This window comes from Aquarana catesbeiana, linkage group LG03 (assembly GCF_042186555.1).
Source record: "Aquarana catesbeiana isolate 2022-GZ linkage group LG03, ASM4218655v1, whole genome shotgun sequence".
NCBI lineage: Eukaryota > Metazoa > Chordata > Amphibia > Anura > Ranidae > Aquarana > Aquarana catesbeiana.
The window spans coordinates 541,316,877-541,333,278 of record NC_133326.1 but is presented as its reverse complement, the minus strand read 5'-3'; the positions used below and the strand labels follow the sequence as shown (position 1 = coordinate 541,333,278).

The following is a 16,402-nucleotide window of genomic DNA, read 5'->3' as shown; positions in this document are numbered from 1 at the left end:
ATAAAGAGATCTTCAAGCCCATTGGGTTTAAATACAATGCAGAAAATATCCAATATAAAAATTTCACAAGTTAGACAGTATATTCAGTTTTTTGATAAGTTTTCTATTGGGATTCTTTTTCTTGTACTTTCTTGACACTTTCTTTGCACTGTAATCCAAAGTTCTTGCCATGGCCAGGTATTACACTGATCTCCAAACTTAGGCCTTGAGTTGTAAATTTTTTTAGCTGCCTGTTCAGATGATGTGTATAGTACAGGGAATGTTGGGGTGCAGAGATTAGCCGTGCATCAGTCGTTGTCCATGGTGCTGAATCCAGAGGGTCCCTGGGAGAGCCTGGAACCACAGGCTAGGATTGCCTGACATCTGTACTAATGACCCCTTGCATCTCAGACACTTCACGGCGAGTCCAAACTCCTCGACCTAGTTCCTCTATTTCTGTGCTCCTCTCACAAATCTGTTTAAGAGTCGAGCAGATTAATTTCTCTTCTTAAAGATTTAATTCATTGCAGCTTGGAATCTCCTTGTGCGAGCGTTGTGAAACTTGCAGGCAGAAAAGTCCTTGCAGCGGGGTTTAGCTCAACTAATCTGACACCGGTTTTTCCTCTCCGCTCATTGATCTTTAAATCATCGAGACAATGTTTTTCCTTTTTTTTTTCTGTTCATGTTTTTGGCAGCGATTGGATCAGATAGAGGTTCCCGGTAATACAGCCGAGGATGGTGTAATCTGATGCGATTAGGCAAGGCTCTTTGCAAACACGACTTTTATAATTGACACAAAGGGAGAGTATTAATAACACATTGGGCAGGCAGCAGCTAGCCATTTTAGATTCCCTTTCTTTAATCTCAGTGTTTTTCAACAAATCATGGGATTTAATCGCGTGTTTTGGCAGATTAAAGGACTTACGGGCCAGATGTTTTTTGTTCTAAAAATGGATTAGGTTGTAAAGTTTTTTTGGAATCTGCAGAACGTGTTCCGGCAAGCCGGTCATTTTTATGTGCGATTAGCAGCTGCCTTCTGTCGACAATCCCCCCCCCCATCTGTTGTGGCCTCGGCGACGATTCGAGATGCACTTTCTCTCTGTTGCCATTCTTATCTGTTTGTTTGTTTTCTTACTCCTCGCTCACGTTTGTTTTCTGACATGTCACAAAATGATGACAGCTCAGTGTATGAATAGATTGGAGAGCGGCTGATTCATCCTAAGTGATCTGTAGCACGTTTCAGCAGAATCTCCTGGGCCCAGCTCATGGTGCGAGGCGTAGGGTGGGCCACAGAGCGCCAGAATGGAGTGGGTATTAATTGCTGCATAAAAAAGGGAAAGTTTTGCTCATTGTCTTTGTGACTCCAAGTATGTGACTAATTCAGAAATCCATTTTTTTTTCCTGCTTAGTCTGTTTTTCATTAAGTCCTTCCACACAGACTTATTGATTCATACTGTTTTGCACACATCCAACATATAACATATCTGGAGAGTGGACAATGTCACTCCTGTATTATATCCTGTATAACTTCTATCTGGATAGTGATGATGTCACTCCTGTATAACATATCTGGAGAACGGTGATGTAGTTGCTGTGGCATATAACTTTACGGCTCTCTGGATTTATTATAAAATTTACATCACCACACTCCAGATACCTGTTATATTATACTGGAGTGACATCACTACTTTCCTAATATAACTTGTATTTGGACAGCGGTGATGTCACTCCTGTATAAAATAACATATCTGGAGAGGGGTGCTGTTACTCCTGTATAATATATGTTCTATCTAAAGAGCAGTGATGTCACTCATGGGAAAAAAAAAACTCTCTCTAACCCTTACTTTCTATTCATCAGATATCTTATCCTCCATTACGTCGACGGGGTACTTAAATGATCATGATGCGGTGACAAAGGCCATCCAGGAAGCACGGCAGATGAAGGAGCAACTAAGACGGGAGCAGCAAGCTCTGGACGGAAAGGTGGCGGCACTCAACAACTGCCGGACAGAGAAGGTGAGCGAAGATCAGAGCCTCCTCCAACCCTCACTCAACTTAATCACATTGTGCAAATCTGCAGCCAAAATCTGCCACTTAATTCCCCACATTACTGGTTGCCATTACAAATTATGGTTCTTTTTGGACGCTTTGAGTTCTTTGAAATATCTGGGTTGCTTCAGAGAAAAGCCGGCATGTTAGTGAGATCAGAGGGGGATTTGTGATATAATGCCGTCCTCTCTAGGAATAGAAGCTTAGCCGGTACTTGGCTGATCTCTGGTGGGGCTTAAACCGCAGCGATATGTCAGGCGGCGAGGGGGCCGTGCCACCATTCTATAGCCACCCTGACAAGCTGTGTTATCCCACTAAATACCCAAACTTATTACAAGCTGACTCCTCTCAGCTAATGACAGCTATATATTAATTAGACGTGGAGCTCGACGGACGGACTGACATCAGGATAGATGCAGCGAAAATTCCATCAGAGTTTAAGACACTTTGATGTGAGGGATGGATGTTCAATTTGCATTTCTATTGTTAAACTGATTTGGCTTTTATCGTGCAAAGCTTTTCACCTCCCAATTTAAATAATTATAAAAAGTTTTTTTTCTCAAGATTCTGAACAAGTTTCTAAGCATCGTGTAAATGCTCACTTGATATGGCCAGTTCCTCTTTTTTTAATGTTTTTTTCCAGAGATTTTAACAGCAATACAAAATTTAACCAAGAACCAAATGGGCATACATAGGATGCTCTTAGGAACGAGGTCATATAGTATAAAGAGACATAAGTCTCCATACGGTAATCATTTTAAGAGACGTTTTGGGATACAGGATTGCAGAAGAGGTGCAAAGCTAGATTATTATATGTACAGTGGCACACTGATTAGGTATGGGTGGATTGGTGGAGGGAGCTGGTAGGGTAATGAAGAGGGGAGGTGGGGATATGTGGTAAGATATGCAGAAGTAGGGCAGTGGTGTTTATAGGAGAGAAGAGGTATGGGGACATAGGGTAAAGGTTGGGTGCTGCTGTCCACAGGGCTCGGACTTTGTGGGGAAGAATGGGATCCAGTTAATTCTTTTGAAGCTCAGGTAAGGGCTGTGGCCAGATCCTCTCCTGTTTCAGACATCTGTCTGTATATATGTTCACATTCCCCAGTTTCTGGGCCCCACTGAATCCTGTTTCTGTGTAATCCCCCAGACATCATATGTAAATATTTCTCAATCTCAGCAGGATTATTAACATGGCTTTACCCTAACATTTTAGTATACGGGCTCCGTGTAAAGAAAACCTGCATGATACGGTCCTTCATGTTGTTGTTTGTGGCCACTGTAAGGATACGTATGTTGGACTGTTTGGACGTTTATCTCAGGCACCAAGTACTCTGATTGGTCATCCGTTATCTGCTAGATATGGTAACAATCTTTTTCCAGGTTGGAACAGTCAGCTTAACATTTACAGTCACAAGCTTACGTTCGCTTGGGACTTGGACATCGGACTCGAATGGCAGTGTCCGCATAGTGAACTTAAGTATCATCACTTGGTGCTGTAAATTATGTGTCATATGTAAGTTCAGAAATATGCTGTAACATTAAAGTGGACTTTAGTGCAGCTTTCCAAGTCTGCATTAATAAATCCCTGACATACCGCAATATTCAGCAACAGTATCATTTTTCAGAAAATCTCCACCTTTTATCATTAAAAAGCTTGAGCTCCAGTCAGTGGCTTTGCCTAGGCTGAGATGATGTCATCAGTCTGCTGCAGACAGGAGGGAGCATTTCCTATGTCCCTTCTCCTCCAGTGATCAGACTGCAACATTGTAACTTTGTAGCAAGCCACAAGGTATGAGGCTGCAAAGGCTGATCTGTGTCAGACACTTGTGAACACCAGCAAAGAACTGCACAAGCACCAGGATTTACAAGGTTCTTTAATCTCTGAGCCGGCATCTAAATCCAGGAAGTAGATGGTGACCCTGGATGATGCCTGGAAAAATCTGATGCTGTCCTTCTGGAGAGAAAAGCAGATGAAAGCATTGACAGGGAAGAGCTGTGATCTCTGTGAGAGGTTATAAATACCTGGAAGTGTTAAACACACTGACACATTACTGAGCATGGTGGTATTTGATTACCTCTGCGGTTTTTATTTTTTGCGCTATAAACGAAAAAAGACTGTCAATTTTGAAAACAAAACAAACTTATTTTTACTTTCTGATATAAAACACACCCAATAAAATTTAAGAAAAAATCGAATGTCTTCATCAGTTTAGGCCAATATGTATTCTGCTACATATTTTTGGTTAGAAAAATTCCCAATAACCGTATATTAATTGGTTTGAGCAAAAGTTATAGCGTCTACCAAATATGGGATATTTTTATGGAATTTTAATAAATTTTTTATTTTTTCTTACTAGAAATGGTAATGATCGTCAACTTATAGCGGTACTGCGATATTGCGGCAGACATATCGGACACAAACTGACACTTTTTGGGGGACCAGTGACACCAGTACTGTGATCAGTGCTAAAAAGTATGCATGGTCACTATACGAATGACACTGGCAGGGAAGGGGTTAACATCAGAGGAGATCAAAGGGTTAAATGTGTCCCCGCTTTCTAACTGCGTGGGGGTGCTTGCACTGTAGGAAAAGAGATCATTGTTCTTCCTTAGCAGAAACACAGGATCTCTGTCTTCCCTTCTCACAGAATGGCGATTTGGCTTGTTTACAAAAGCAGACCGCCATTCTACCTTTGTCGGGAAGAATTGGCGGGTCCGCTGGACCTGCTGATTGGCTCCTGCTTTGTCCAATCAAACCCGGAAGTAAAGATCACTTACAGGTACGTGATTTCACCTGTAGGAGTGCAGTATATGTATGCGGGGCGGTCAGCAACAGGTTAAAGTCCCTGTGTAGAGCAGGAATGGCGCTGGCACTGCAGACCGCACAGTGCTCACTTAGAACCGCTTATCGACTTCCTGTACTTCGCAGGTTGACGATGTAAGCCTTGTAGGTGCTCACATGTGCGGGCAGCGGGCCGTATAAACAGTGTATTACAGCGGTAGACGTGATCACAGGCACAAAGGAATTTATATTCAAATATTTAAGCATTCTTGAAAGGGCGCTCGGAGCAGAAATTCCTCTTTTGCTGCTCCCCGTGTAGAAAAGGTTTTTAATGCTCAGCCAGATGCTAATGTAAAGTGACTGGAGCTGTTCTTCGGCAGCGTAGCTAAATTGCCGTTATTTGTTAAGCGCCTTGAATTCATCCACAGGGGCAGCAGTTGGTTGCATTCACAGAGCATCTGTAGCCGCTTTTATTATTTTATATATATATTTTTTTAATCTTCTAGAGCAGAGGCAACCTTACCCCCCCCCCCCCCCTTCCCCGCGTGCTAACTGGGAATTATCAAGTGACAACCAACCAAATCGTTTTAGACAGCCGCTCTTCACCCGACTCCTATGTAGTTGCAGAGAGGGTCTCGTGGTTGGGTGTAGGGGCCCATTAAAAGCTTTTTTCATGGTACGGAAGTTTCAGAAATTGCGGGCGACCCCAGGAGCGTGCTGTTTAACTGCCGTTACAGCGCAGTCATCCAGACAGGGGGCCGTAATTGGGCTGACAGGCTGCGCCCTGGACAGGAGTACATTATAATAATGTGGAGAGGCTCTGTCATGGTACAGGTAGTTAATCTTCCAGATCAGCTTGCGTTCCTGTGCCAGTTGCCCGTTCTCTTAGTTACCAGTATGTGTTCCTGCTTACTTGTCACTGACCACTGTTACCTAAACTACTCTCACTCAACTAATCCCAGTTAGTTGCAATTTGAAGGAAGTACTGGGTGGTGGGGCGTGTAAGTAAATGGTGATGTTAAGGGAGTTTTGCTCTGCAGGAATTTATTTTTTCTCAGATTCTGAAACCTCCATAATCCTGCAGCCAAAATATTTTGGCCACAGCTGAAAGTAGTTTGGGGATGCAGCCTTGCGGAGATAAGTGGGATTATAAGTCAAGGTTAGTGGAGAGATGCTATTTGTCATTCTAGAGAGTTTACAGGAAAATCTTCTCACAGTTTTGCACTTCTTTGATGTCTGATAGACATCAAATTCATTGTTAAGAAAGTGAGTCCCAGCTTAATTTACGAGTTGCAGGAAAGAAATTCGATTCCCTCACCAACACAGACCGTGTTGATGTGGGAATCCCTCCTGCCGAGCCATTGTCTTCTTGGAAGCTATCCCTGCCGGTAGAAGACAGTGATTATCGCTAGCGGCTATAAAGGCCACTAGCAATAATCGCAGGTAAAAACCAGCAGGCTGTCCATACACGGTTCGAATCTCAGCCGGTTCCTACTGAACAAGAGCAATCCAGTAGATCCCTCCATTCACACTGAACAGCATGGTTGGAGGAATCTCCTGCCAGCTATTGTATTCGCACAGATTTTTTGTGCTGGTTTATGCTGACAGGGCCACCCACAGCTCAAATTCAGCAAGAATCGGGTGACATTCGAGCCATGTCTTGCAGGCTTAAGAGAAGCTATGTGAATCATGAATAAAATCGTGAATAAAGAGATCACTTTCTAATCACAGCAGATTCACAGGGACAAAAAAAATTCTGAACAACTGGGATTGTGGGCTGTTTCTCGTTAAACCGATTTCTTTTTTGGGTTTGTTTTTGGCTAATTTAAGATGAGAGCAAATCTTATTATCATCCTTATCTGACACTACCCTGCATAGTATTGCGATATTCTGATTTTCTGCAGAGAAAGACAAATTGTATGTAATGGAAAAGATTGTTCATCTGAAACGCCAAACAGATTTGGCCCAAATTCTGCAAGAGGGTTCCTTTACCCAATCAGATATTCTGTAAATAAAGATTTTATCACTTTCTCGCCCATTGAGGGACACTGAAAGTCATCTACTGTTGAGTTTTACTGCCGCCTACTGAAGCATAACCCGACAGTAGATGACATCCTGTGTCCCTCAGTGGACTCCAACAAGGGGATTTTGTGAAGTAGAAAAGTTATTTTTATTGCAGATTTGGTCTCTAGGCGGGAAAATTACAGAACAATCTCTATTTTCTCATTCTCCCTTTCTCAGGCTGCATAAATATTTGTCAGCATTGATATGTCTCGATTATTTGGCCTGAAGATAAGTGGAACAGCTTAGAATTTTTTTTTCCCTATTCTCCTGACAGTCTGAAGCCCAACGCTCTGTTTCCATCTAATTTTAACTGTTTGGGCGGCTGCCAGAGGACTCCATCTGCGGAGGTGTGCGCAAGATGGACCCTGATTCCCACTAGTCTCCCTTCCCTCATACGAAGAACACCGCCACGTATAGTTCGAGATGTTTCTCTGACTTGGAGGCTGGCTTCTTTCATTGGCCTCCCGCTCCCGTACGTTTACAGCTGTGCGCCTCCGATGGGCAGTGGACCTATTTTCACAGATGGTCAGTAAAGTACGTCGCAGCCCTGTCGCTGTGCCTCGTTTTTCATCATGCCATAAGTTCCAACTAATGAGAGCCCACGCACGCCAGAGACTGATTATGTGTGAGCGTGCAGGCCTCGAGAATGATTTAATTTTATTTTTCTAATGACAGCAATGTAAAGATATAAGCGGCAGCCCAGCAATAACTTGTAGCAGAGGCTCAGTCACCACATTCATTTTATTTCCTGCCAGGACTTTAGTTACACTAAAAAAAAATTGTATTGACTCTTTCAGGTCAGGGCTGCTGAAACACACCAGAGGTCTGAGGGGTCCGCCTGTCGCCTAATTCAGACTTGTAATATCTCAGCAGCAACTGAAATAATAAACACATTTAGTAGAATTATATACTGTATGTACAGTAAATAGAATAATAAAGATTCAATGATTTCCTTCTCTCTGAATCGTAGGTTCGTAACTTTTTATAGTGTTCTAAAGGATCTGTACATATTGTATTATACTACTGTTATATTGTATTAGAAAAATAAAGCAATAACTAACAACATTTTACTTCTTTGAGAAAGATGCACACCACACATACTTTAATTATTATACATTTCAATAGCTCTGACATATTCTGAGAACATCGATCCAGTCACATTAGTCTCTGTACCAGAGAAGCTTATCCTCACCACAGTCAATTATTATTATTATTATTATACATTTATATAGCTCTGACATATTCCGTAGTGCTGTACAAAGGACACTGAGCCAGTCACATCTGCACCAGAGGAGCTTACACTCTAATGTCCTCACCACAGTCACACACTATTATTATTATTATTATTCATTTATATAGCTCTGACATATTCCGCAGTGTTGTACAGAAAACACTCAGTCTCTGCACCAGAGAAGCTTGCCCTCACACATTATTATTAGAGGTGCACTGAATGGAAACCTACCATTTAGGATGCACTTGGCCGAAAATTACAGGTTTTTAAAAAATATGTATATATTTTATATGTATATATTTTTATATATAATTGCATTGTATTTGACTTTTTAATAATAATATTAATAATTAATAATATGAATATTATTACTATATATATATATTATAATATGAATATAAATAAATATGAATTTATTGTCGGCCATTATTGGCAACTTTAGCACAAGAAAAGCTCAAGAATTTTGCATCCCTTTAAATTCTATGTGAGTCTTCACACTGGTCTGTTGCACTTCTGTTGTGTTGTTAAAAGTCTTGTTTGCTGCATTTTTGGTCAGGTAAAAAAAAAAGCATCAGAAACGTGCCTCCCCGTTAAAATGCATTGAAAACACAGCAAGCAAGTTGTTTTTGTTGCCTTTTTTTGAGTCACATGACCTATGAAAAACATCCCATAAGCACAGTAAAATCATGGCAAAATCGCTTGCGTTTTTGTGCCATTATCGGCTTCTTTTTCTGTATCGGCAAAGTGACGAAAGCACCATTTTTGGACGATTTGTTTGGGCCGCCGAAATTTCAGTGCATCTCTAGTATTCATTTATATAGCTTTGACATATTCCACAGTGCTGTACAAAGAACACTGACCCAGTGACATCAGTTCACACATTGTTGTTATTACTATTACACTGTCTGGGACTATAAATGTTAATATTTACTAAGTTGTTATAATATAGTACATTGTTTGAAAAAATAAAAAAAAATAATAGGTTGTCTTTATGCATTATATAGCAGATCTCAATCCCTGTAATGTGATAGTGGAGCACCCCTGGTGGTCAGATGGGGAAAGTGTTAAATGGCCTGTTAGTCTGACAGTACAGGATCTTCTGGCAAAGAGTGTGCCCAGCTGTGTGTGCAGTAATTTTATGATTAAAAACAAAATAAAAATCACACATTATCTAGACACTTATAAAATAATTTGTCATTTAGTGGTCATGCAAGAGTTTTTTTTTTTCCTGAACGTATAATCTTGCTGCGGATAGACGGTCACTTACTGCATGGTATTGTAGGACTGGCACACACAACACTGGGTACCTGGGCTTGACTGCACTGGCCAACCGCTTTTTGTAGAAAGCCCATCCAAATCCAGGGTTTCCACCACATATACTTTACAGTAGTCACCACCTAAAACAGGGGGTTCACCATTATCCTCAGCGCCCCACAGAAGCCCACACAGAGGCCTCACTCATCAGTAATTTAACAATGTATCTGGATACAGTGGGAGGATTATAGTCCTTTATCTGTGGAAGATTCCAGATACTGGGAGGAGGGGGGTTAACGCACTCCGTCGTTTCTTCATTCTGCAGTAATAAAAAGATAACTAATTAATCATTAAAACCTCAAAAGGTCTTTTCATCCTCTCTGGTGGTCTGTCGTCTGCACAGCTTTTACTGGAATAATAGAAAGTTATAAAAGCGCCATCAGGGAAGAGGGAAGCGGCGAGCGAGAGTGCACAATATGTTTCATTTCACTCCTCCGGTGACTTTTGTCTTGGAGGAGAGGAGCGCCGAAGGTACAAGTCTTGGCGGCCATATCTGCCGCTCTTTGAAGAGAGTTCCAAATGCTTCAGAACGGCCGTTCAGCAAAGTTATGCGCACAGAATGGCGGAGTGCCTCCATAAAGGTGTGTTCTAGTCAGATCAATGTTATCTGCTTGGTGGCAAGATAAAGACATTTGAGCACCTCAATGGTGGAGTCTAAATTGAAGTGATAATTAGTGCACATATTTCTGAAGGAACTGACAAACGCATGTCATCATTTGATACGTAATTACTATTTATATACTGAATATTAGCAGAATTGTAAATAGAAACATAAAATGCGCAAAAGTTTGGGCATCCTGACTGCAGAAATTACAGCCTCCCAAATATTTCCTGTAGCCAGAGAGAAGTCTTCTATTCTCAGGGGCAGAGACACAAACTGCTGCAAGGAAATCTCACCATTGTGGGAGGGGCAGAGACACAAACTACTGCAAGGAGATCTCACCAGTGTGGGAGGGGCAGAGACACAAACTACTGCAAGGAAATCTCACCATTGTGGGAGGGGCAGAGACACAAACTACTGCAAGAAACACTCACCATTGTGGGAGGGGCAGAGACACCAACTAATGCAGGGAAATCTCATCAGTGCGGGACAGGCAGAGACACAAACTGCTGCAGGGAAATCTTGCCACAGGAGTTGTATATTTGTGGTATTTGTCTTCTCTAGTTTTGTGATTTTTATTTATTTTTGGTTCCTCCTGGTCTTGTTGCCATCCTTGATATGAGTATTTTGGATGATTTCCTGTTCCTAGTATTATTTTCTCATGTCTGGGCTGACTGGTGCAGTTTTCCTGCAATGTGTTATGTGAGACCTCCAACCATCCCTGTAGCGACACATCACATCATACATTTCCTCCTTCTGATCTGTAACAGCTGGTGACTCCGCTGAGCTGCTGCCACAATATCAGACATATTTGCTTGTGATTTCATAGTGGGCGTCCTGAGCCACCCATAACTAATTACTGATCTTTATGTCGAATCTGCCTGCCAATTACAAGACATTAAACAGATTTTTATTGGCTTTCGGATCGGTGTCTAAATCGACGTGACACAATGAATTTCTTGGATGACATATGACTCAGTGATAGGTGTCCTTCATTCTACCTGGATGTCCTCAAAGTTTCTGCAAGAGGCAGAAAGACTGATTGTAACAATGTGATTCATCGGTCTCCACCATAGTGAGGGATCGAAGTGCCTGTTTAATCGAATATGGAGGACATGTCAGTCTTCACTTTCTAAATCATAGGAATTAATACAATTCCACCTCTGTGAATACAGACTATAGTCATGGAATTTTACATTTCAAATCATGTTGTTGATCCACAAGCAACCTCTTGAGGAAAACGCATCACAGTATCATTTGTATATGTAAATACATATATAAGTTAACACTGCTTTGGGGTCTGGAGGTGTGGAAAATTAAAAAATCAGAAGATACTTGGCACCCCTTGATTCCTTAGAAATGTGTATGTTCATCACCACTGGATGGTGCTGTGATTATAGAAAGTTTATGATTTGTAGTACAAATGGGATGCAGGAATGTTGGAAATTTACATGATAAACTTCCATCAAATATAAGGGATGACTCCTATGCTGACAACGAATTGTTCTGGTTGTCAGGTTTCCTGGTCAAACACTGCTGGATGCAGGAAGTCCTACCATGATACAGGGCACATGGACTTTTCTGTGTGCTGAGATTACTGATCAGTTTGTTTGTTTAGTTTCTTTTTATTGTTCTTGTATTGTTCTGTGATTTACAATACCTTACAGTATTTATTTTATTCTTGCCCCACAGGACAAGCAGTCCCTAGATTGTCTGTCCCAGCAGTTGGCAGTCAAGCAAAACGATGACGGAAAGTTCAGTCACAGCATGATGGATTTTAATTTGAGCGGAGACTCTGACGGTAGGTACTGGCTGTACCGTGCCAATAATGATGTCGATCGTTCACACTGCACACTGGATTTCTCCCTCCTCTGTTGATATTGCAGTATAAATGACTTAGCAGCACAAATGAAAAAAGATGTTACACCACTAGAAGATTACAGCTGTGGGGTTGGGGTGACTTTACCTATGTTAGTCGGCACCAGCACAAGGGGCACTTTGGTTTAAAAGTATGTAATGTCCCTTATGCTTTTTTTTTTTTTTTTTTTAAGTTTAAATTTAGGCTTTACCCCAGGGTGACATACTTTTAATAATATAGTGTATTGGGACGCCTGCCTTTACACACACATGAACTTTAATGGCATCCCAGTCTTAGTCTGTAGGGTTCAATATTGAGTTGGCCCACCCTTTGCAGCTATAACAGCTTCAACTCTCCTGGAAAGGCTGTCCACAAGGTTTAGGAGTGTGTCTATGGGAATGTTTGACCACATTAGGCACTGATGTGGATGAGAAGGTCTGGCTCGCAGTCTCTGCTCTAATTCATCCCTAAGGTGTTCTATCAGGTTTAGGTCAGGACTCTGCAGGCCAGTCAAGTTCCTCCACCTTAAACTCACTCATCCATGTCCTTATGGACCTTGCTTTGTGTATGTGTGAGTTGCGATTTTCTACACGTTCCCAACCAGGAGAGAAAACACGCTGCACTTTTTGCAGATGCGTGAATGTACAATTTATTATTAAAGGCACCCCCATGCATCGGCAAAAGCTCTGTGTTTTTGCACACACCAAATTGTCGACGGTGTGGAGCGTTTCCAGAAAAGGCCAGGGACTGAACGGGCTACCAACATGCAAAACACACCTCACAATACTGTGAACCTAGGCTCAAGATAAAATACGTACAATGTTTTTGGGAGGCAGACTAGGCTTTCTTTTAGTAGTATTATTTGCAAAAATGTTTTCTTTGGGGGGAGCTTTGTTTCTATTTTTGACCATTGTTAGAAAAAAAAAATTATATTCTTAAAAAATTCTATATTGTGTCCCCTTTAAAATGACAATTTAAAAATGTTTTCTGCAACAAAGCATTACAAAGTTATTTGCAAATTTAGGAAAATTGCATTTTCTCAGTTTTTTCATTTTTTTATTTTTGTGCAGCACTAAAAAAAAAAAAACAACCAAATGATAAATAGGAAAATTAAATATAAATGGTAAAAAGAAAAACCAAGATAAAAAAAAACCAAATGGTGGAAAAGGAGTAGAAAGTGGCTAGGACAGATTAGGGTTAATAAGCAGGTAAATAAGAAATCATTTTTTTTCTCAACTTATACATTTTTATTTATTTATTTTTGTTATATGCAGGTCATACCTTTTGATGTTCTTATTAAATAATACATGTTACATTGTATTCACTCAATGACACTTTCGGACTATCTGCAAATATAATTTTACATAGGAATGGCTGCATTTTGACAGCCGCCCCTGCTGTGTAATACAGAGCAATTACCAACTGTCACTATGCAGGGGGAGAGGAGCTGGACACAAGAGAATGTGTCCTATTTAAACACTATGTGGTTAAATAAACACCAGACAATACCAACCTCAATGCCTTACTCCTAATCCTGTCCTCCTATTCCAATCCTTAGTAATACAGAATTAATATTGTATGTATACAGTATATGTATAATGTACTGCTGTGGAGAAGCCACAGATTCCTGATATTAACAGCCTTTTTGCTAGGAACGCTGCCTAACTCTCCTCTCATTGTCCTTTTGCAGGAAGTGCTGGTGTGTCTGAGTCCCGGATATATCGAGAGGCCCGGGGCCGTGGGAGCAGTGAGCCACATATCAAACGTCCAATGAATGCCTTCATGGTGTGGGCGAAGGACGAGCGGAGGAAGATTCTCCAGGCTTTCCCTGACATGCACAATTCAAACATTAGCAAAATACTAGGTATGGTCACATTAAGGATAGCAAATACTGTGTGTGACATTGTTACAATGTGTCATCAGTGTGATATATTACAAAGCTAATATGATGTATAAAGCTGGAAACACACATCAAGATTTCGTTTTTTCAGTTTAGTTAAATTCACTTATTTATGGTAAAGATTCGGCCATTCACAACTTTCGTAAGAATTGGGTTAATCCAATCCAAATGTTGGCAACTACAGGGGTGTAGCTGGTGGGGCAGATGGTAAATGCCAGGGTGTACCTTTTTCTTTTAGTCTGGGATAGTGTGGAAAAGGATTATAAACCCTGTTGGCGTTTTCCTGCTATCCAGGGCTCATTTGTAGCAATTTCCCCTCACTGACTTGGTGGTAACAGGTTCAGCAGACAAGGAGAGAGGAAAGTTATCCTAAAAGCAACAAGGACAGACAAATTCTGATTTATCAGTAGAGAAGGGGAAGGCTAGAACCTTTGCCAGATTTTTACTTCTATTTGTGCCCTGATAAAAATGTTTCTTCACTTCCCGTTTGGTGAAACTATTGTTTCCAGCACAGGAAGTGGGAGGATATCCATCCAAAGCTGCCTCAGATAGAAAGAAAAGAGAAGAAAAAAAAGTTTGGGCCGAGCTGAATTTTTACTTTGAAAAACTGCTTCACATTTTATTATGTCAGATTTTTTTTATACCTTTTATTAGCTATAAGGAAAAATGTAAGATAGACTCTTGATTTAAGTAACTGCTACATTGTATTAACCACCCAACTGCTCCATTGTATCATGAATCTGCTCCATTGTATCATGAATATGTTACATTGCATCACTGCAGAGCATGCTAACTGTGTAGAAGATGATGGCACCTTGCCCATATGTCACCCTGGTGGAGGTGAGGGCATCCTTTGTCTCCACTGATACCTTATAGACACATTCTCTTTAAGACAGACACTTGAGCTTAGCTGACATTTCTACGTCTCCCGAGAGCGACGCTGACATTTTAAAGGGTTTCGAGTGTTTTATATGACTGCAAGGTCTGGTCTTAATCAGCCGTTCCCCTGAAATTGTTAACAGAAGGAATCGCCTCTGACTGTTTGGCCCGGGATCAGGAGCGTGCGCACACATCTTTCTTCCATTATTCATACAGTAGTTCACAGACGACGTGCAAATTCATTGCAGATCACGTTAAAAAAAAAAAAAATATGACAGACTTCTCTGCCCCGGAAATTCGACTTTGATCTGCTCTGCTTTCAAACAGAGAGCAAAAGAGACGGGAAAGACGCAGCAAGTGCACAGGGAAGGAAATATTCTATTATTATATATTTATATAGCTCTGACATATTCTGCAGTGCTCTACGTAGAACACTGAACCATTCACATTAGTCTCTGCACCAAAGGAACTTGCACTCTAATGACCCCACCACAGTCACAAACTATTATTATATAATTATATAGCTCTGACATATTCCGCAGTGCTGTACAGAGAACACTGAGTCAGTCAACATGAGTCTCTGTACCAGAGGAGCTTACACTTTATTGTCCTTCACAGTATTCTAAAGTTTGCTATCCGCATACATGTGACAGTCTAGTTGGTCAGATTTGTGTTTTTTTCTCTCTGTGTGATTAGTTGGAAGATTCCCTTTGTGTCTTTTATCATGTCAGGCACACAAGAGGAATTGGTGCTCAGGTTTGACAGGGCGTATGTTTGAAGTCTGACTTGCACATTGTCAGCTCTCATTATCTGACAGTTCTGGCCCGGCAGACGAGATCTGTCTGGGTTTGTAGTGAAATGATTTGCAGCTCGCACAGTCACTGTTGTAGATGCTTAGTATCTGTGTCACAGCAGTGCCTCCTCTGTATTAGACAGCTTTCTCAAGCCATGCAAAACAGTACTTTGCCCCCCAAAAATGTATTCTATGTGTTTGATTGCTTGTTCTGGGACAATGCAGACTTTTTTTTTCCCAAGAGCTTCTGATATATACATGTGGTTGTTTTTATCTTTTAAATTGGTAGTTGAGCTCTAAGGCTAGATGAGATTAGTCTCCACATTGCTGATAATTTACTTAGACGCAGTAAATAGATCTGGTCACCCAGTAAAAAATGTAAAAATATAAAATATGTACAAATATAAAATGTGTATTGCCATTCTCCTGACTTAAATTATTAGGAACAAAATAATATTGGTTCATCAAATAACTAGGGGGAAGATCACCTGCTGCAGGGGAAGAGATCTTTGTAATGGGGGCATAGATCGCAAATTAACCTTAAAGTGATTGTAAAAGCAGAAGGTTTTTTTATCTTAATGCATTCTGTGTATTAAGATAAAAAAACCTTCTGTGGGCAGCAGCCCCCTAATACTTACCTGAGCCCAATTTAAATCCAGCGATGTTTCGCGATAGACTCGGCTGCCCGAGACTCTCCTCCTCATTGGCTGAGACAGCAGCGGAGCACCATTGGCTCCCGCTGCTGTCATTCAAAGTCAGTGAGCCAACGAGGGGAGAGGGGACGTGGCCTAGCCCAGGCTTCGTGTCTTAATGAACGCATGGAGCTGTGGCTCGGCACCTCCATAGCAAGCTGCTTGCTGTGGGGGCACTCATGAGGGGGGAGGGGCCAGGAGAGCCGAAGAGGGACCAGAGAAGAGAAGGATTGGGGCTGGTGTATGCAAAACCATTGCAC

The 16,402-nt window shown here is 41.2% G+C and overlaps 1 protein-coding gene across 6 annotated transcripts in view; it reads left to right on the top strand.

Moving 5' to 3' along the window:
- The window catches only part of SOX5 (SRY-box transcription factor 5), a 300,676-nt gene that overhangs the window by 276,493 nt on the left and 7,781 nt on the right, over positions 1-16,402 (top strand). For all 6 annotated transcript variants that reach the window (XM_073621454.1, XM_073621453.1, XM_073621455.1 and 3 more), the window contains 3 exons: positions 1,838-1,995; positions 11,713-11,821; positions 13,569-13,742. In XM_073621454.1, the coding sequence (XP_073477555.1) occupies positions 1,838-1,995; positions 11,713-11,821; positions 13,569-13,742 (441 nt within the window). The remainder of the gene's footprint in view (positions 1-1,837; positions 1,996-11,712; positions 11,822-13,568; positions 13,743-16,402) is intronic.